At 41.1% G+C, this 21,313-nt stretch overlaps 1 protein-coding gene across 2 annotated transcripts in view; it reads right to left on the bottom strand.

Moving 5' to 3' along the window:
- Positions 1-14,065, bottom strand: part of LOC311233071 (polymerase delta-interacting protein 2-like) — a 32,492-nt gene extending 18,427 nt beyond the window's left edge. For both annotated transcript variants that reach the window (XM_084319942.1, XM_084319941.1), the window contains exons 1-10: positions 13,582-14,065; positions 12,332-12,407; positions 12,084-12,181; positions 11,210-11,309; positions 7,744-7,819; positions 4,955-5,062; positions 3,600-3,736; positions 2,107-2,133; positions 1,854-1,979; positions 286-365 (exon numbers count right to left, since the gene is read on the bottom strand). In XM_084319942.1, coding sequence (XP_084176068.1) covers positions 286-365; positions 1,854-1,979; positions 2,107-2,133; positions 3,600-3,736; positions 4,955-5,062; positions 7,744-7,819; positions 11,210-11,309; positions 12,084-12,181; positions 12,332-12,407; positions 13,582-13,766 — 1,013 coding nt within the window. In that variant the 5' untranslated portion in view covers positions 13,767-14,065. The remainder of the gene's footprint in view (positions 1-285; positions 366-1,853; positions 1,980-2,106; positions 2,134-3,599; positions 3,737-4,954; positions 5,063-7,743; positions 7,820-11,209; positions 11,310-12,083; positions 12,182-12,331; positions 12,408-13,581) is intronic.
- Positions 14,066-21,313: the final 7,248 nt, after the last annotated feature.

Below are 21,313 nucleotides of genomic sequence, written 5' to 3'. Positions count from 1 at the left end.
GAGGCGTGATTAACGAAAGTTGATGAAATTGCGTCTTCCGCAGAAGGAACTCCCACCTGGGAATTTCCACTCAGTGCCTCAGTTACGTTCACCATAGGTCAGTGGAAGCGCCGGTCACACCTTGCGCTCATGCCATTGGCCACGTTGAAAAGTTAGGCACATGGTACCGCCCACCACAACTTTAGTCATCTCTGTAAGAGCAGAGTCCTTCCGGAAGGTCTGGGTAGGAGGTCTATGTGTCTGCAGCGTGGATATGTGTGAGAGACGCTCTGCGGCGGAACTCACCACATGTGTCCGCTGGGAGCTTGCAGGGACACATGACTGCTGTACTGGAACGCCGCCTGCTCTTTGGATAACACAGGCTCCTGTACACAAAACATACAATACTGTTATACAGAAGAAATGAGGCAAACCGTTCTCATGCAGGGTATCTGCAGGTTTCAACAAATTACATTTTAAGACTTTTTAAGGCCTTCAATTCAGAATTGTCTGACTTTTTAAGACTTTAATACCCCGCAGATACCCTGTCATGCACACGTCCACAAAATCTGGAAGTCACAAAAAACAAAACGACTAGGGTGGATAAATGCTAAGGATTTACAGAACGTGAACCAAGCTCTAGTAATGCAACAACTAGGGATGGGTACCGAATTCGGTACTTTTGAAGTACAGAAACCGAAACACGTCGGTACTACCGAGTATCGATTCAAGTGAGATACCGATTTTTTTTTTTTTTTAATTTTTTTTTTTTTACCTTTTTTCTTTTCATGTCAACGTTCACACGCACAATATATGCTTACCTAGGATTTGACTTGATTCAACAACAAAGCAGTCGGAGCAATGGCAAGCCGAAAACTGTCGAAATTGTAGTTATTTGAAGTTTGGATTTTATTTTTCTGTATTTTATTTTCTTATTATTTTTTAAACAAACACATAAACAAACATGACAACACACAATAGGATATACAAATACACATATGCTCCAGCTCGTACCCCCCTCTCCCGGACCCCCCATTGGATAATCCAACCATTATAATTGGTTCCTAACCAGACACTACCATTATATGCTGGCTTTTATTCTCTCCACCACTTCTAACCACATTGCCATTTTGGATTCATTGAGACCCAAAATTCTAGCTGTTGATATTTCTTGATAAATCACATCGAGATATGTAAGAATCCAGACCTTACGGCACATTTTTTCCGGTTGAAACCATCGTGATGCTATCAGCTTTTTAGCCACTGTGATACCGGATAAAACCAATCTCTTTAGCTGTGGAGGTACTGCATGCTCAAAGACATCATTCAGCAGTAATACAGAGGGGTGTACAGGTATATCCAGAGTTAAGAGATTTGACAATTGCTGAGTCACTTCTTTCCAAAATATCTTAACTGGTGGGCAGTCCCAGTACATGTGCATAAATGTCCCTTCGTCCCCATTTGTACATAAGGAGCATTTGGAGTCTTGTTTAAGACCCATTTTGTTCAGTCTTATAGGAGTTAAGTATGTCCTGTGAATATAGTTAAGATTGATTTGTTGATGGTCCGGGTTCCTTGATGCAAGGCGTACGGATTTTATTTTTCACGACTGAGGTAGGTAAATAAAATTTCTTGAGACAAAAGTACCGAAAAAAGGTACCGTTGGGTACCGGTATCGGTACCGTATCGGTTCAAATGTGAAAGGTACCCATCCCTAGAAACAACATTGTGTTTCAAAGCGTGCACACAAACAGGGTATCTGCAGGTTTCAACAAGTTACATTTAAGACTTTTTAAGACCTTTTTAATACCACTGAGAGCTAAATGTAATACTTTTTAATACTCCGCAGACAAAACAGGGTGTGAATGACTGACCCGTCCCACCACTCCCCGCCCCCGGACGGTTTCCAGGGTGCCGGACAGGCTGAAGATCCTCCAGTGTCTCTCTCTCAGCTGGACCACTTCATCCCCCAAGTTCTCCAGGCGGATACTGTAGCGCCACTGAGGAGACATAGAGGACAGAGGACAACGCACACTGAGGAAATGGAAATGTCATTGAATAATGGAGATATCATGAAAGTCATGAAAGTGTGGTAAAATGTTAATAGATGATAGATAGATGACTTACCCAGTAGACATGGGCATTCTGGACATCCTGATATTGGAAGAGAGAGGACAAACACTATAAGTATCATGTTTGCGTTACTGGAAGAGCAAAAAAAAAGCAAAGAAACACTATTAATTTATTATTTTTTATATTTATTGTGAATTATTCTGAATGGGTAGAAGCAGGGTTCCCACACATATTTGCCCGATTAAAGACTAAAACCTTTCCATAGCTTTATAACACATTTCCATGATTGTATTTCTATGGTGTAATGAATTAACTTTTAGTTTAAGTGGTATTTTCAGGGCGGCCGGGTAGCACAGCGGACTAAGCGTCTGTCTACCACCGCAGAGACACTGGTATCGAATCCGGCTGTCAGCGGTGCCTCCGGCTTGGCCGGTAGTCATACTGGCACAATTGGCAGTGTCAGCGGGAGGGAAGCCGGTGGGTGGTAATCTGGTCATTGTAAACAGCGACTCCTACAAGTCGGTCAGGGCGCCTGCCAGGGCATGTGAGCGGCGCGGCGCGAGAGCAGCGCGGGGAGCGGAGCGGGCGGTTTTGACGTGAGCGACGGAGTGGGTTTTAAAATGGGTCGGCGCGACGTCCGGAGCGAGAGTTCTCCTCCGCTCCAATCCGCTCCGGGCCGCTCACAGTGGTTTAACACTGATGTAATATACATGTAGTACAATGCCAAAGCAACAGGTGGCGATGTACAAACATGAAGGCCATTTTCAACCAATGAGAAGGGTGAACCGTCACTCACATCCTGCTAGACCAAAGTATATTCCGCCATTGTTGTTGATGTTAGCTTACATGCTAACGTGAATGGCAGCGACCATAGCATTGTGGCTAGGCTAGCTACCATCGCTTAGTAGAGCTAGTTGAATGGATAAACAACGTTATTTAACATTGCAGAATGGGTACAATTACAATACGGCTCAATACAAACAATTGTTAAGGGGCCCAGGGGGTGTAGACTGTTGTAGTTTGGTCAAATCAAGCTAATTTACATCATGCTCCAAAAAAATTAAATTCTGCTGAGCGGGCTGTGGAGCGGGGAGCGCTTGATTCGTAAATGAAGGTGAGCGGTGAGCAACTTGGGGGGGGCGGGCCAACATGAGCGGAACCAGACGTCTAGAGCGAAGAGCGGATTTTTCTAGCGCTCCGCTCACATGCTCTGGCGCCTGCACAGCGAGGGAGGGAAAATAGTGAAGGTAGTGTGACCTCCCATGCGTTACACTTCACCAATGAGAGTCCTCGCTGCCAGGTGAAAAAAGGCTGCTGGCTGTCTCCTATGTATCGGAGGAAGCATGTGATAGACTTCAGGGCTCCCTAGACCGACCAGTGGGGGGCACATGCGCGCAACGACCAGGAAGGGGAGGGGGGAATTGGCATAATGACTAAATTGGGATGGGAGGAAAATACCGAAAAATAGGAGGAGAAAAAGTGGATACAAAAAAGTGGTATTTTCTGAATGTTGGACCCCTAGCGCCATTTCCTACTAAGCTACGTACCCTCATGCCCATGTAGAAAGGGATGACGGTGACTCGTATTTTCTCCGTCGTCTCTCTGTGGACATCCGACAGCTCCAGCCAGGGGTGGTTCTTCTCCTGCCAGGAGCGCAGCGTGTCCTTGGGGGTGAAGGAGGGCACTAGAGGAGAGAAGCAGACGGGTACTAGTGAGGATAGTGTATACACTTCTAACCAGAATTTACCTAGCTCAAACCCCCTCCTCTTTTCTTGATCGGACAATCAAGAAAAGAGGGCGGGGGTTGAGATAGGTCAATTGTGTACTACTAGTCGGGTCAAGGCAATTTATTTGCCTTGCAATTTATTATTAGCACTTTAAAATACTAAGTAAGATTGATCCAAAGTGCTTTACAAGACAGGAAAAGTGAGACAGACAAGAGTACAATAACTAGAGCAAAAACACATTTTCATATCCAATAACTCTCAAAAATAGTACCATGTTAGAGCTGGACTGTCCAATGTCCATACAAAAGTCTGTATACTCAGCTTGGGTTACATGGCGCTGCTATCAAGGTTGGTTGAGGCTATAAGATAACGCTGTTTGTTACTGGTTAAGGTAGGTAGTAGATAATGCTGTTTGTTACTGGTTAAGGTAGTAGATAATGCTGTTTGTTACTGGTTAAGGTAGTAGATAATGCTGTTTGTTACTGGTTAAGGTAGTAGATAATGCTGTTTGTTACTGGTTAAGGTAGTAGATAATGCTGTTTGTTACTGGTTAAGGTAGGTAGTAGATAATGCTGTTTGTTACTGGTTAAGGTAGTAGATAATGCTGTTTGTTACTGGTTAAGGTAGTAGATAATGCTGTTTGTTACTGGTTAAGGTAGTAGATAATGCTGTTTGTTACTGGTTAAGGTAGTAGATAATGCTGTTTGTTACTGGTTAAGGTAGTAGATAATGCTGTTTGTTACTGGTTAAGGTAGTAGATAATGCTGTTTGTTACTGGTTAATGTAGTAGATAATGCTGTTTGTTACTGGTTAAGGTAGTAGATAATGCTGTTTGTTACTGGTTAATGTAGTAGATAATGCTGTTTGTTACTGGTTAAGGTAGTAGATAATGCTGTTTGTTACTGGTTAAGGGAAAGAGGAGCTTCCTGGTGGTGCAATGAACTGAGACACATTCCATATAATCCCAACATCCTTATCCAAATCCAGCACAAAAACTTTGTTTAATGTCATCCTCTCTCTCTCCCCAATGTTCCCTGTCACACGACACTACTGTACCGTCTAACAAAGCAGAAAAGCCCTAAATATACACATCTTTCATATTTTGAAGAAAGGTGTGGAAAGATATATTGCGCTGTGCTACTATGCTGCACTGAGGTGCTTGTCGTCTGACTGACCTGTAGAGGGGCTGAACTGGAGGAAGCGCTCAAACAGCTCATGCTGAATAGGGACCTGGTCAGTAGAGCTGTAAGGCAGGATGTCTTCATGACTCACATAGTCCAGACCTGGAGGAGGACACATTGAAATACAGTACATTTGTTACAATTCGATAGTCACTGGGAACTATTTGAATACTAATCGAAAAATACAGTCTCTCTTACTTCACCTTCCTTTTCCTTTTCCTTTTCTAACCCTAACCCTAACCCTGTTACGCTACCCGGCTAATTAGCGAGCTGTACCCAGCATGCCGTCCAGCGGTGTTACAGTTAACACATTGTGTGCCATAAACGGCGTAAATCGTTATTGCCCGCCATGCGTTGAACGCCAACAACGGCGTAAATCGTTTTTGGGATCAATATTTAATTTTTTTGCCATGGCATTCATAATTCATCCAGCCTCCCTCCCGACTGCAGCGGCACCCTGTCTGATATTGCAACGCCTCAATACCGCCGCCTGGTGGATGGTCGGGCGAATTACACTCACGCCAAACCGGAAGTGGTGATCGGTGCATCCAGGAAATTCCTCCGCCAAAGATATATTGTGGCATGGATCAATATACACACTCGAGTGCATTTGGATCGCTTTCGAAACGCAATAATCGATATGATTTCGGCGTTTATTGCGTCATACAAACTGGAAATGGATCTAGGAGATCGACGTCAAATAATTGGGATATTTTTCCTCCAGTCTCATAGGCGAACGGTAAGAGGACACTAACGTTATTTTCAGCCCGATTGTCCATTTCTTTGTTTGCAATCAGTCTGATACTAAATAAAGACATTACTGACAATCAAGGAATTATAAACTACCCCCCCCCCTTTCCTTCACGCATGATGAAGCATAATGTATACCGATCATATACATTTGAATTTTTTAATATAGCGTGTATAGGAAAGAAATGCCAATCGATAATCTATCATATGCGTCAGGGCCTATAACTAGCGTTTTTGGAATTACAGCAGAAAAGCTTCAAAACATACTTATAATCTTGACGGTATTAACACAACAATGTATGAATGAAAAAATATAACGTTCCCACATCCGGAACGATATATAATCGATGTTGAATGGGCCATAGTAATGCAGATATAGCTATAATATTTAAAAAGTTATAGCCCTGCAAAGAAGGTAAACATCTCCATAGGCTTACAGCGGTGGCAGACTGGGTATAATGATGGGCATACTGCATGGCAATCAATGTGTTAGCCCATTTTCTGCCACCACTTTGATCATCCTAAACCATCCTCTGCCAGCGCTATTTGTCTATGGAGATGTTCACCTTCTTTGCAGGGCTATAACTTTTTAAATTGTATTGCTAAATTGACATTACTATGGCCCATTCAACATCAATTATCTATCGTTCAGGATGTAGGAACGTTTTACTTTTTCATTCACACATTCATACTAAAATACCGTCTAGAGTATAAATATGTTTTATCGTTTTCTGCAGTATTTCATAGAACGTGAGATATAGGCATAAATGCATATATTAGATTATCAAATGCAGTTTGATACCGATCCATGCTATATTAAAAATTTCAACTGTACAGGCGGCTAGGTGGTGTAGTGGGCAAGGCACTCGCCACCAGTGTGGAGACGGTAGGATTCGCGTGTTCGAATCCAGCTCTCCACATTGTTTTTCAGTTTGGCTGGTCGTCCGCAGTAATACACATTGGCCGTATTACGGGGAGGGAAAACTGAAGGGTGGGGATCGAACGTTGTGAACAAGCGACTCCTACAAGTCGGTTGGTGCGCCTGCGCAGTAGAATCAGGAAGTGTCGGGGGCAGCGTGAGCCTCCCACGCGTTACTCCTCGACACTGAGAGATCGAGCTGCGCAGGTGAAAAGATGCGACTGCTGTTACCTCAAGTACCGGAGGGGACTTGTGCTATGTATGACTTAGTCCACATTGCAGCCGGCTTGTGGGAGGCAAGAAACAGCGTTCGTGACAGGGGAGGGTTGAATTGGATGATACGAAATTGGGATGGGAGAAAATATGGAAAAATGGGAGAAAAAGTGGTTAAAAAAAAAAAAAAAAAATTCAACTGTACATGGTCCTAAACGTCATGACTGATCATCTGCGGGTGAACGGAGGGGGGGGGGGGGGGGGGTCGTTTATAATTCAATGGCCGACGTTAAATGATTTATGTAGTATGGGTGATATATTGATCAGAGCAGTTTGTATCAAAAATGATAAAGAAAAACGCTGAAACTCACGTAAGTCTCCTCGTAGCGTTGGGTGATGAGAGTGGAGCAAACAGATCCCAATTATGGGATGTTGATCGATGCGATCCATTTCCGGTTTGTATATTACTAATACACGTCCAAATCATGTTGATTATTGAGCATTGATCTTATGGCAAAGATCCATATCCACGGTGTCTGTATTGAGCCCCGGGACGATAAACGAGTGGCCGGACGAAAATAGGGGACGGACCGAGCTCCAATGGGCACTTCCAGTTTGGCAACTCGCCGATCGGCCACCAGGTGGCGGTATTGAAGCGTTGCAGAGTTGTGATGGCTCAGACAGCATCAGCCAAGACTCCGTGGGTGAAATATGAATACCATGACGAAAATATGAAATATTGATCTCAAACACGCCTTACGGCGTGATTGGCAGACAACGCATGGCGGAGAAACCCGCCTTAACACGTGATTGGCGGAGAATGGGTTAAGATCAGTTAAATAAACATGCCAGTTTTGTTTTAGTTCTAATGTAGTTTAAACACCCGTTTGGTCCTACTCACCTGGTATGGCATAGAGCGCCCTGCTGTCTTCATGACTGGCCAGAAATGTCACAGCTTCTGTCTGGGACCTCTGAGCCTGACAGAGAGAGAAACGGACAGATACTGTAGGTTAGTGGTTCAATGATATCAGTAAGGCAGCCTCCATTGAACCACTGTCGTTGCACAACTGCCTTTGTGTACATAGTCATTTACTGTGTGTATATGTTCTGGGAAATGTGGGAAAAGTATGATTTTGCCCATTCCCCGTCGGGTTGGTAAATATGAGACTTTTTAAAGGCCAATAACCTGTTAATAAGGCTCTAATTCAATACGCTTCAATAACGCTTGATGGTTTATTTCATAATCCGGTTCAATACTCCACATATAGGCTTGTTTATGAAGCTGTCCCTTAACCTCACTGGAGAGAGGAGACATCTAACCCTAAACCCACACGTCTTGTGTTCAGGTGTGCTGAAGTATTCTTCTCAGTATTACCAATTATAAAAAGTAAGGTTGTGATGACATTTCCCGTTTACAGAGTCTGGATTTCAGGAATCACTGCATTCAAATTATGCAGTTAGTCCTATGCTGATATTCTTAGGGGGGAGGCTGGGAGCCAACAGAGACCTGTTTTTTTAAATACTGCCCTGGGATTGATGATGTTTTTGCATTTTGCTGTAGTGAATCCTGATATGCTGACGTTGGAAACAGGAAATATCCGCACACTGCTTCCAGTCCATAGTACGGAGACACCTGTACTATGTACAGCTCTACTAAATTACATGAATGTTGTATTATGCTGTCGCCTTCCTTTAAAAAGAAAAACGGCCATTACAACATGTCAGAAACAAGCATGCATATTCATCAAGAACGTGCTTGGAAGACTCTTGGGGAGCGAGTGTCATCACTGGATCAATGAAGAAATTAGTAGAGCACGGAATTACAGTGAAATTCTTTCTGGAAAAGGAAATGCTTATAAGCTAGGACAGGTATATCTTACATTTCTGAGTTTGTTTGTTTTCCTGTGTCCAGTACATTTTTGCGTTACCACTCAAGGGTTGTTAGGGCATCAATGCAGGTAGGGCTTGTTTTACCGTATGGTCGTGGCTTGATCCATTTTGCAGTTACTCTCAATGTGCATTTCCTGACTCAAAAGGCCAAATATTGCCACTGATATCACCGTTGCTACTCTCGATCCTACACAGCAATGGTCAGGGTTTCCGTTATCCTGCAATTAACTGTTGAAATCTGATTAAATCTCTCCGGTCATAATGTCCGGTGAAAATAATTTCAGAGTGGAACAAACTGGCCAAGGTAGCCTGCTTGATCCTCATCTCCTCCAGGGAGGGTTCTCTCTCTGCTGCGCTGCTACCTATCAAGACACACATCACCACGCTCTCCATGGTTCTGAAATGGACAGTGGAGAGGCAACTGAAAAAAAAACACAAACACATTTTGACCCGTTTTGACCCTGCCCCGTAAAGAACCTCAATTGAGGATCGTTGAGAACCGGAATCAAAAAGCAGAATCGGAATTGTTCAAATCCAAACGATGCCCAACCATATTGACCAAGGCACCACTTGTCTGACATAGCCTGTATCCTCCAACCAAGCAGCCCTCTGCCCGCACCGTTCACACTTTCTAGAGAGTAAGCTCACAAAGGCAACGGCTGCAGGAAAATGTCCAAACTAAAGAAAATCAGCTATACATGACTTAGCTTAAAAGCATTTTAAGCATTTAAAATACAGTACTCAGCCTGTTATTGAATACGTGTTTTAAGTTTTAATTTCACTCTAATTCTCTGCTCCGTTCATTTAATCATTGAGCCACCCGGGGGTGATTAAGGTGATGACAATCTCCTCAAAAATGTTGTGCTAGTATCCCTACATAATATATATACACATATTTTTTTTGGCCACTTGCAGCTTTATTTTAATTCAGGAAGCTTTTATCAATCTTAAATGAGTCCGCAATGCTATTAAAACTAAATTTATGCTGTTCTCCAGAGCCAAACATTTTGATTATGATGCATATATATACATATATCTACCGTAAGTGGTTCTAACATTGAGAGAGTCACTGAGTATAAATATCTTGGCTTGTGGCTCGAAGATAAGTTCCATGTGGATATTCTTGCTTCCAAGCTGCGACAGAAGATTGGCTTCCTGTACAGAAATAGATCCAGCTTCCCCATGATTAGTAGAAAATGGATTGTTGAAGCAGTTTTCTTATCCATTTTGGACTATGGTGATGTGACTTAGGCATGCTGCAGCTTCAAACCTCTGAACGCGGTACATCATTCTGCCCTCAGATTTATTACTGGTGACAGATGTGATACCCACCACTGTATCCTCTGGTTGAAAGGCGTAAATATCATTCTTTATTTTTAAAGCCCTTATTGGTAAAAGTCCCACTTACATCACAAAACTGTTGGAATGGAATCTTGGAACCTATTCTACACATTCAAATAACTGGTTGGTTCTTAGGGTTCTTTGAGTTTGTTCTGAACTAAGAAAAACTGCTTTTTCTTTTGATGCTTCCTGGAATGCCCTCCAACTGACTCTGAAGCTGAAGGTTCTTCCTTCTTTTGCTGCATTTAAAAGTATGATCTCTGACCATTGTGTGTCTTGTATTATATGTAGTGCTGTCAGGCGATTAAAAAAAGTAAACTAATTCATTACAGGATTTGTAATTAATGAATCTAATTAATCGCATTTTAATCGCATAACCATTTTAGGCCTGGTATTTTATATTATATAATCATATTTCAAATTGCATGTGGTCGGATGGCAGAATTAAGTACTGTATCTACAAAACCTTCTGTTTAATCATCTTCCCTTTATTCATTTGCTTAGATTTTTCAGGTCTGGTCAATTTTAGCATGGTGTTATTCACAGTAATAAAAAAAATTAAATTAAATAATTGAATTGATATTCTCATTTGGTTCATTACAATCTACTCAAGCCTAGTAACAGACACAGTATTTCTGACACTGGGAATTCATTCCCTGAGATCCATAGATGTCCCTAGAATCAGATACCAAGAGCTGTCTTTTCACCCGACAGCGAGGAGTTTGCCCTACTGTCGGTCTGGGGAGGGTGTAGACTACCCCATGCCTCCTATGATACATGTGAAGTCGCCAGCCACTTCTTTTCACCTGACAGCGAGGAGTTTCACTGGGAGATTAACGCACGTGGAGGTTCATGCTAACAACCAAATCAAATTCCTTGTATGTGAAAACTACTTGGCAATACCAGTAGGAGTCACTATTGCAACGACCAGGACTCATACCCTACCGGCTTCCCACCTGCAAACACCGGCAATTGTGTTCATAGGGACGACTAACAAAAGCCGGAGGTACCACTGCCGGGAATTGAACCCGGGTCTCTGCGGTGATAGGCGAGTGCTTAGACCTCTACACAACCCAGCCTCTCCCATACTTCAGTTTTAACAACGTAGCACGTTGCCATGTGGATGAGATACTTACGATGTGCGGGCAGTCCCTTGCGTCTATAAGGACCTGATAGTAGGTGTGTGTTTTCCCTTTCACCTCTTTAGAGTTGTGTGCACCTGGAGGCTCTGGCTTACTGTAAACAATAGCAGGGGAGAACAGAGGAAAGTGACTATTATTTATAGTAACAATAAAACAACATTTCACTTGTCACCACAACCTCTTGCCCACCTGAATCACAGTCTCTGTGACAGGTGCGTCGGTGGAGCAGAGCAGGCTATAAGTAGTAAAGGACACAAACACGCCGTCATCACTTTCTCAGTATTATTTATTGCAACGTGCACGAGCGATGACAGTGAACGATGATAGTCCTTACTTCATATAGACCACATCAGTTGTCAACAGGCCTGTTTGTAAACACACTGTGGCCGAGCCATTCAGCAATCACATGACTGCAGTGCCCCACTACCTGCATTGAGCTGCGGCACTAAAAAAGCACAACGAGGCTCTGTGGAGAAACCATGGCACCTCCCCTGACTAAGAGTTGTTTCAAATGAAAACGGCTGGATGTCATTTAGCCAAATCAAGTGAATGTGAGTCTTTCACCTTTTACATAGCTAGCTTTGGCATGATTGATTGTTTAGATCGCTAGCACGGCTAACAAATGCAAATATATTGTAGTCTGCTCTGTTGTTCTGATCAGGACAACGTTCCTTTTTGCCTCCTCGAGTCTGACGTGAACGAGAAACCGGTCTATTGTTAAATTGAAACTATCAAACCCCTGTCATTTATTAGCTTATTGTATTGTTGTAGTGCAGAGAATGGTGTAGGACAAATGTAGAGGACACAGCATGCGTATGCTACGTTGGTGTCTCCATGGAGGTTATAGCGGTAGTGTTGTGCTCTTTACCTCTCTGTGGCAGGAGCACTGACGTCACGGTCATAGAGGCGGGCGTGCCAAGGGAAGAGCACGGTCCCTCTGTACCCAAACACACTGTGCAGAAACAACTGGGGGGGAGAAGCAGAGCATTGTATATATATATAAGCCCACATGATAGCAAGGTAAAGAACAATACAGAGGGAGTACGTTGTCATGTGTATACATTTATCTTTATGTCGAGTTTACATTTACGATCAATGTTTGGGGGAATCTCTCACTTGTCCTGTTTCATATTTCCCCTGCTGCTTCGGTGCTTCAAACACTCCCACCGTCTCCAAGACCTTCTCCTCGGGCCTGACGTCATGTCATGGAAGAGAACACAAGACAACAATATCTCTCTGAACTCTGTACCACGATGACAGCCCCAGCCCCACACTGTATGAACTATGAACTCTGAAGTGAACCCCATTGCCTATACTCTTGGCTCTGTTATCCATACTGTACATTGTACAAACTCTGTTGCCTATACTCAGTTTATACCTGCCTACTGCCTTCACTGTCTACAACTGCCTTACACTGTAATCATAACTACCTACCTCAAACTATAGTCTACCCATATAGTACAATAATGCTGTATACTTTTTTTTTTTTTTAATATATATTAATATTCATCGTATGTGTATATATATATCCAAATCTGTCTGAATATACCTGCATATAATCCCTTTTACCTGTATACTACATCACTTACCTACTCTTACTAGGTATACAGATGGCCAGTATGACTTACTAGTTACTACCATAGTGTCTTTATACCTGTATTACTATACACATAATAATAATACTATCACTGTGTACATACATCTGATTAGCATTATTACTACTCAGTAGTACTAATTTATATATACTCCAGTTTAATCACTTGTACATTAGTATTGCACTTTACTGTTACATTTGCACTCCGATTAGATGCCAGCTTCTTTTCGTTGTACTGTACATACGTGTGCTGTTACTGCTGTATAATGACAATCAATTTTAATCGAATCTAATATTTGACCTCAACCATTAAACCCATAATAATTTAGGAAAACATAACGATTAGCCCCAATGACAGTCAGTAGATCCGTCAGTAGACCAGAATCATTGATTGATTGATTGATTGAAAACTTTATTAACAGATTGCAGAATAGGTACAGTACAGTACAGCTCAATACACACAATTGTTAGGGGGTGCAGACCAGAGAAAGACGTTCGTCTTGTTTACATGAGGGTCCCCCATTTTCAATTCATCAGGAATTCATCATCCCCTGGCTCGTTGGTTATAAACAAAATGGCTACATTAAAGTAACGTTATTGTCCCATGACAATATGGGTGCATATTAGCGCCACAGCCAAACTAAAGACTGTGCTTCGCCTTTATCTAGCTGGCAACTGACGTTACCTAATCGTTACATTGACGTTACCTAACAGTTCACTACAGCTAGCTAGTTAGCTAAAGCTTTGCATTATGTGTCTGTCAACAACTTACCTTGAGGACAAAAGCCGTTTCGAGTGAAAGCTGAAGGATCCACATAATGAACAGAATAAGTGCTGGTCGTGCGGTCTCCCTTTACTACTACTGACGTAACCATTCAAAGCTCTAGTAATAACGTGTTGTCTGTTGTATTTTGCAACAGTAGACACTAGTGTACGCCGTAGGACACAGGCCGCCATCTTTGTTTATGTTGTAGTTAAAGTATGGAAAGCCAAAAGGGTCATATATTTAGGTTTGATTGATTGATTGAAAACTTTATTAACAGATTGCAGAATGGGTACAGTACAGTACAGCTCAGACAATACACACAATTGTTAAGGGGATGCAGACCAGATAAATACTTTCGTCTTGTTTACATCAGGGTCCCCCATTTTCAATTCATCATATTAGGTCATGTCCACACGTATCTGGATCTTTTGCAAAACGGATATTTTCAGGCTCCGTTTAAAATAATATCCTCGTCCACACGGCAGCCCATCCAGAGTCGCATACACGCTTATATTGCTCCAACAAGCATGCCGGACCAGTAGGTGGCGATAAGCGATATCTCAAATACCATAGAACAACAGTCACTGTCTAAGCATGCGTAGTGAGCTGATTTTCATTGGCGGCAAAAACAGAAAAGTTAAATAATGTAGTGACAGACAGAACATCCGAATAAGAGCCAACGGACCCAGCAGGGGCGTTTTTAGGGTTAGAAAACATTGGGGGCTTCAGAAATACGCAATTTTAGAGTAATAAGAGATGAATACTTAATAACTAGAATCATTAGAGGTTCTCAAAGTGAGGTCCAGGTCCATGAGAGGGATCTGGGCAGTCCCCATAGAAAATTCAAAGTTAACAGGACGAAATCATCAGTTTCTTATTTATTTATTTATTTAGCCAGATAAAACATTGATCTGGTCCAAGAAGCCCCAACAGGAGTACAAATATACATATATACACACATAAATATATATATATATATATTGTACATACATGTGTACACACATATACACCAATAACAAAATAAAAACACAGTTAAGAATCATACACATAAGCAAATAAACAAACAAACAAACATATGCACAGCCTATGTACAAAATAAATAAACAGTTCATCTCTAGTCTTTACATTTTTCTTCAATTGCATAAACACTCAAATCAAAAGTATTACACAATTATCAAAACCTTACACTCAAGGAGCAAAATATAGGCCCAGACATGGAGAATCACAACAAAAAAGTATCTTGCCAGATCCAGCTAGGCAAAGAGATAATGTCTAGTATTTTAGTTTAAATTTAAAAAAAGAAAAAAAATTGTTTTACTGTAATTTTAACCTGTACTGGATACAGTATTTTATGTTTGTCTGATATTTGCTGAGCTTACAGTGTTATGCACATAGTAGCATGAAAACTGGGACATGTATTGTTGTGATTCTCCATGTTGAAATGTTGACTGATTTGGTTATGGTTATATATATAATTTTTTTCATCAGTCTGCATCATTGATTTGGGTATATGTAGATAAATAAATTATATTTTCATCAGTCTACAGCATTGGTCTTGTGTAGTGTTTGGTGAATTTATTGTATATTTGCACATTCTCTGCGTACTTCACTTACAGTACTCTAATCACTGAGAAGTAGAATTGCTAAATGTGTTTTAGGTTAAGCACAGCAGTGTGTGTAACTGGTTCAAACAGAATTAAGTCATATGAAATGTGTGTTTCATATGGTAACAAAATGTAGTTTTTATAAATTAGTGTATGGTTTTGACAAGTGTTTAATTTAGCAAAGGATCTGAGGTGTTCTGATAATTGTGTGTGTGGTTGTGCTAATTGTGTGTTTTGAAACACCGGGCCCCGTTTTCAAAATCATACTTAGGCAATCAAAAAAAAACTGTATTGTGTGTTTCATTATATACATATGTTTCAGTCTTCTCATAAAAAAAGATTAGATTTTTGGGTCTTTTCCTGCCTTTGGTCCGCTTTGCATTCACATCTCAAATGAACCGCAGCAGGGTTCACTTGCAAGAGTGAATGAGCTTTCACACCACCCCAAACCAACCGGACTATCCAAGGTTCGATTAAAGCTTATTATAGGACACTGGACATGGGTATGGATGGCTCCAGGTGCTGCTGCGTTAAAGTGCACATCTTCAATATCTGTACTATTTAAAAGCACAGTGCAGGACACACTCAAAGGTTATCGCACCTCAGAGATGGCAGTGGACACGTATGACAGGACAAAGGCCATATGTAATGGCCTTTGGATTGAGGAACATACTACCAGCCAAAGGACGAAGCAGAAAAGGATGGACGAGTATAGTTGAGTCATCTTGTGGCACAAGCTCAGACCTCAGCTCAGGAGATCAGCTGAGACAGAGACTGTTCTATCCAGTCGTCGACAGAATGCTGCAAGAGCTTGAGAGCAGGTTCTCATGAGTTGGATAACAACTTATGAGAGGCATACAGGCATACATGTTATCCAGCCTCAGACCAGTTTCTCTCAGTGGAATTGCTGCAACCCCTCGCCACACATTACAATATCCAACTATGGCCAGAGGAGATCACAGTTGCAAAGTGTTTCCTGGTCAGGACAGGCAGAGATGCAGTCCCTACTATCCAAAGTGTCTTTTCCCTCCTGGATGATAATAATAATAATAATAATAATAATAATAATAATAATAATAATAATAATAATAATAATAATAATAATAATAATAATAATAATAATAATAATAATAATTAAATAAAATAAAAAATTAAATTAAATAATTGAATTGATATTCTCATTTGGTTCATTACAATCTACTCAAGCCTAGTAACAGACACAGTATTTCTGACACTGGGAATTCATTCCCTGAGATCCATAGATGTCCCTAGAATCAGATACCAAGAGCTGTCTTTTCACCCGACAGCGAGGAGTTTGCCCTACTGTCGGTCTGGGGAGGGTGTAGACTACCCCATGCCTCCTATGATACATGTGAAGTCGCCAGCCACTTCTTTTCACCTGACAGCGAGGAGTTTCACTGGGAGATTAACGCACGTGGAGGTTCATGCTAACAACCAAATCAAATTCCTTGTATGTGAAAACTACTTGGCAATACCAGTAGGAGTCACTATTGCAACGACCAGGACTCATACCCTACCGGCTTCCCACCTGCAAACACCGGCAATTGTGTTCATAGGGACGACTAACAAAAGCCGGAGGTACCACTGCCGGGAATTGAACCCGGGTCTCTGCGGTGATAGGCGAGTGCTTAGACCTCTACACAACCCAGCCTCTCCCATACTTCAGTTTTAACAACGTAGCACGTTGCCATGTGGATGAGATACTTACGATGTGCGGGCAGTCCCTTGCGTCTATAAGGACCTGATAGTAGGTGTGTGTTTTCCCTTTCACCTCTTTAGAGTTGTGTGCACCTGGAGGCTCTGGCTTACTGTAAACAATAGCAGGGGAGAACAGAGGAAAGTGACTATTATTTATAGTAACAATAAAACAACATTTCACTTGTCACCACAACCTCTTGCCCACCTGAATCACAGTCTCTGTGACAGGTGCGTCGGTGGAGCAGAGCAGGCTATAAGTAGTAAAGGACACAAACACGCCGTCATCACTTTCTCAGTATTATTTATTGCAACGTGCACGAGCGATGACAGTGAACGATGATAGTCCTTACTTCATATAGACCACATCAGTTGTCAACAGGCCTGTTTGTAAACACACTGTGGCCGAGCCATTCAGCAATCACATGACTGCAGTGCCCCACTACCTGCATTGAGCTGCGGCACTAAAAAAGCACAACGAGGCTCTGTGGAGAAACCATGGCACCTCCCCTGACTAAGAGTTGTTTCAAATGAAAACGGCTGGATGTCATTTAGCCAAATCAAGTGAATGTGAGTCTTTCACCTTTTACATAGCTAGCTTTGGCATGATTGATTGTTTAGATCGCTAGCACGGCTAACAAATGCAAATATATTGTAGTCTGCTCTGTTGTTCTGATCAGGACAACGTTCCTTTTTGCCTCCTCGAGTCTGACGTGAACGAGAAACCGGTCTATTGTTAAATTGAAACTATCAAACCCCTGTCATTTATTAGCTTATTGTATTGTTGTAGTGCAGAGAATGGTGTAGGACAAATGTAGAGGACACAGCATGCGTATGCTACGTTGGTGTCTCCATGGAGGTTATAGCGGTAGTGTTGTGCTCTTTACCTCTCTGTGGCAGGAGCACTGACGTCACGGTCATAGAGGCGGGCGTGCCAAGGGAAGAGCACGGTCCCTCTGTACCCAAACACACTGTGCAGAAACAACTGGGGGGGAGAAGCAGAGCATTGTATATATATATAAGCCCACATGATAGCAAGGTAAAGAACAATACAGAGGGAGTACGTTGTCATGTGTATACATTTATCTTTATGTCGAGTTTACATTTACGATCAATGTTTGGGGGAATCTCTCACTTGTCCTGTTTCATATTTCCCCTGCTGCTTCGGTGCTTCAAACACTCCCACCGTCTCCAAGACCTTCTCCTCGGGCCTGACGTCATGTCATGGAAGAGAACACAAGACAACAATATCTCTCTGAACTCTGTACCACGATGACAGCCCCAGCCCCACACTGTATGAACTATGAACTCTGAAGTGAACCCCATTGCCTATACTCTTGGCTCTGTTATCCATACTGTACATTGTACAAACTCTGTTGCCTATACTCAGTTTATACCTGCCTACTGCCTTCACTGTCTACAACTGCCTTACACTGTAATCATAACTACCTACCTCAAACTATAGTCTACCCATATAGTACAATAATGCTGTATACTTTTTTTTTTTTTTAATATATATTAATATTCATCGTATGTGTATATATATATCCAAATCTGTCTGAATATACCTGCATATAATCCCTTTTACCTGTATACTACATCACTTACCTACTCTTACTAGGTATACAGATGGCCAGTATGACTTACTAGTTACTACCATAGTGTCTTTATACCTGTATTACTATACACATAATAATAATACTATCACTGTGTACATACATCTGATTAGCATTATTACTACTCAGTAGTACTAATTTATATATACTCCAGTTTAATCACTTGTACATTAGTATTGCACTTTACTGTTACATTTGCACTCCGATTAGATGCCAGCTTCTTTTCGTTGTACTGTACATACGTGTGCTGTTACTGCTGTATAATGACAATCAATTTTAATCGAATCTAATATTTGACCTCAACCATTAAACCCATAATAATTTAGGAAAACATAACGATTAGCCCCAATGACAGTCAGTAGATCCGTCAGTAGACCAGAATCATTGATTGATTGATTGATTGAAAACTTTATTAACAGATTGCAGAATAGGTACAGTACAGTACAGCTCAATACACACAATTGTTAGGGGGTGCAGACCAGAGAAAGACGTTCGTCTTGTTTACATGAGGGTCCCCCATTTTCAATTCATCAGGAATTCATCATCCCCTGGCTCGTTGGTTATAAACAAAATGGCTACATTAAAGTAACGTTATTGTCCCATGACAATATGGGTGCATATTAGCGCCACAGCCAAACTAAAGACTGTGCTTCGCCTTTATCTAGCTGGCAACTGACGTTACCTAATCGTTACATTGACGTTACCTAACAGTTCACTACAGCTAGCTAGTTAGCTAAAGCTTTGCATTATGTGTCTGTCAACAACTTACCTTGAGGACAAAAGCCGTTTCGAGTGAAAGCTGAAGGATCCACATAATGAACAGAATAAGTGCTGGTCGTGCGGTCTCCCTTTACTACTACTGACGTAACCATTCAAAGCTCTAGTAATAACGTGTTGTCTGTTGTATTTTGCAACAGTAGACACTAGTGTACGCCGTAGGACACAGGCCGCCATCTTTGTTTATGTTGTAGTTAAAGTATGGAAAGCCAAAAGGGTCATATATTTAGGTTTGATTGATTGATTGAAAACTTTATTAACAGATTGCAGAATGGGTACAGTACAGTACAGCTCAGACAATACACACAATTGTTAAGGGGATGCAGACCAGATAAATACTTTCGTCTTGTTTACATCAGGGTCCCCCATTTTCAATTCATCATATTAGGTCATGTCCACACGTATCTGGATCTTTTGCAAAACGGATATTTTCAGGCTCCGTTTAAAATAATATCCTCGTCCACACGGCAGCCCATCCAGAGTCGCATACACGCTTATATTGCTCCAACAAGCATGCCGGACCAGTAGGTGGCGATAAGCGATATCTCAAATACCATAGAACAACAGTCACTGTCTAAGCATGCGTAGTGAGCTGATTTTCATTGGCGGCAAAAACAGAAAAGTTAAATAATGTAGTGACAGACAGAACATCCGAATAAGAGCCAACGGACCCAGCAGGGGCGTTTTTAGGGTTAGAAAACATTGGGGGCTTCAGAAATACGCAATTTTAGAGTAATAAGAGATGAATACTTAATAACTAGAATCATTAGAGGTTCTCAAAGTGAGGTCCAGGTCCATGAGAGGGATCTGGGCAGTCCCCATAGAAAATTCAAAGTTAACAGGACGAAATCATCAGTTTCTTATTTATTTATTTATTTAGCCAGATAAAACATTGATCTGGTCCAAGAAGCCCCAACAGGAGTACAAATATACATATATACACACATAAATATATATATATATATATTGTACATACATGTGTACACACATATACACCAATAACAAAATAAAAACACAGTTAAGAATCATACACATAAGCAAATAAACAAACAAACAAACATATGCACAGCCTATGTACAAAATAAATAAACAGTTCATCTCTAGTCTTTACATTTTTCTTCAATTGCATAAACACTCAAATCAAAAGTATTACACAATTATCAAAACCTTACACTCAAGGAGCAAAATATAGGCCCAGACATGGAGAATCACAACAAAAAAGTATCTTGCCAGATCCAGCTAGGCAAAGAGATAATGTCTAGTATTTTAGTTTAAATTTAAAAAAAGAAAAAAAATTGTTTTACTGTAATTTTAACCTGTACTGGATACAGTATTTTATGTTTGTCTGATATTTGCTGAGCTTACAGTGTTATGCACATAGTAGCATGAAAACTGGGACATGTATTGTTGTGATTCTCCATGTTGAAATGTTGACTGATTTGGTTATGGTTATATATATAATTTTTTTCATCAGTCTGCATCATTGATTTGGGTATATGTAGATAAATAAATTATATTTTCATCAGTCTACAGCATTGGTCTTGTGTAGTGTTTGGTGAATTTATTGTATATTTGCACATTCTCTGCGTACTTCACTTACAGTACTCTAATCACTGAGAAGTAGAATTGCTAAATGTGTTTTAGGTTAAGCACAGCAGTGTGTGTAACTGGTTCAAACAGAATTAAGTCATATGAAATGTGTGTTTCATATGGTAACAAAATGTAGTTTTTATAAATTAGTGTATGGTTTTGACAAGTGTTTAATTTAGCAAAGGATCTGAGGTGTTCTGATAATTGTGTGTGTGGTTGTGCTAATTGTGTGTTTTGAAACACCGGGCCCCGTTTTCAAAATCATACTTAGGCAATCAAAAAAAAACTGTATTGTGTGTTTCATTATATACATATGTTTCAGTCTTCTCATAAAAAAAGATTAGATTTTTGGGTCTTTTCCTGCCTTTGGTCCGCTTTGCATTCACATCTCAAATGAACCGCAGCAGGGTTCACTTGCAAGAGTGAATGAGCTTT

This window comes from Notolepis coatsorum (genome assembly GCF_963971535.1).
Source record: "Notolepis coatsorum genome assembly, chromosome: 8".
Taxonomy (NCBI): domain Eukaryota; kingdom Metazoa; phylum Chordata; class Actinopteri; order Aulopiformes; family Paralepididae; genus Notolepis; species Notolepis coatsorum.
The sequence above is the reverse complement of the archived record's forward strand: the minus strand, read 5'-3'. Positions and strand labels throughout refer to the sequence as shown.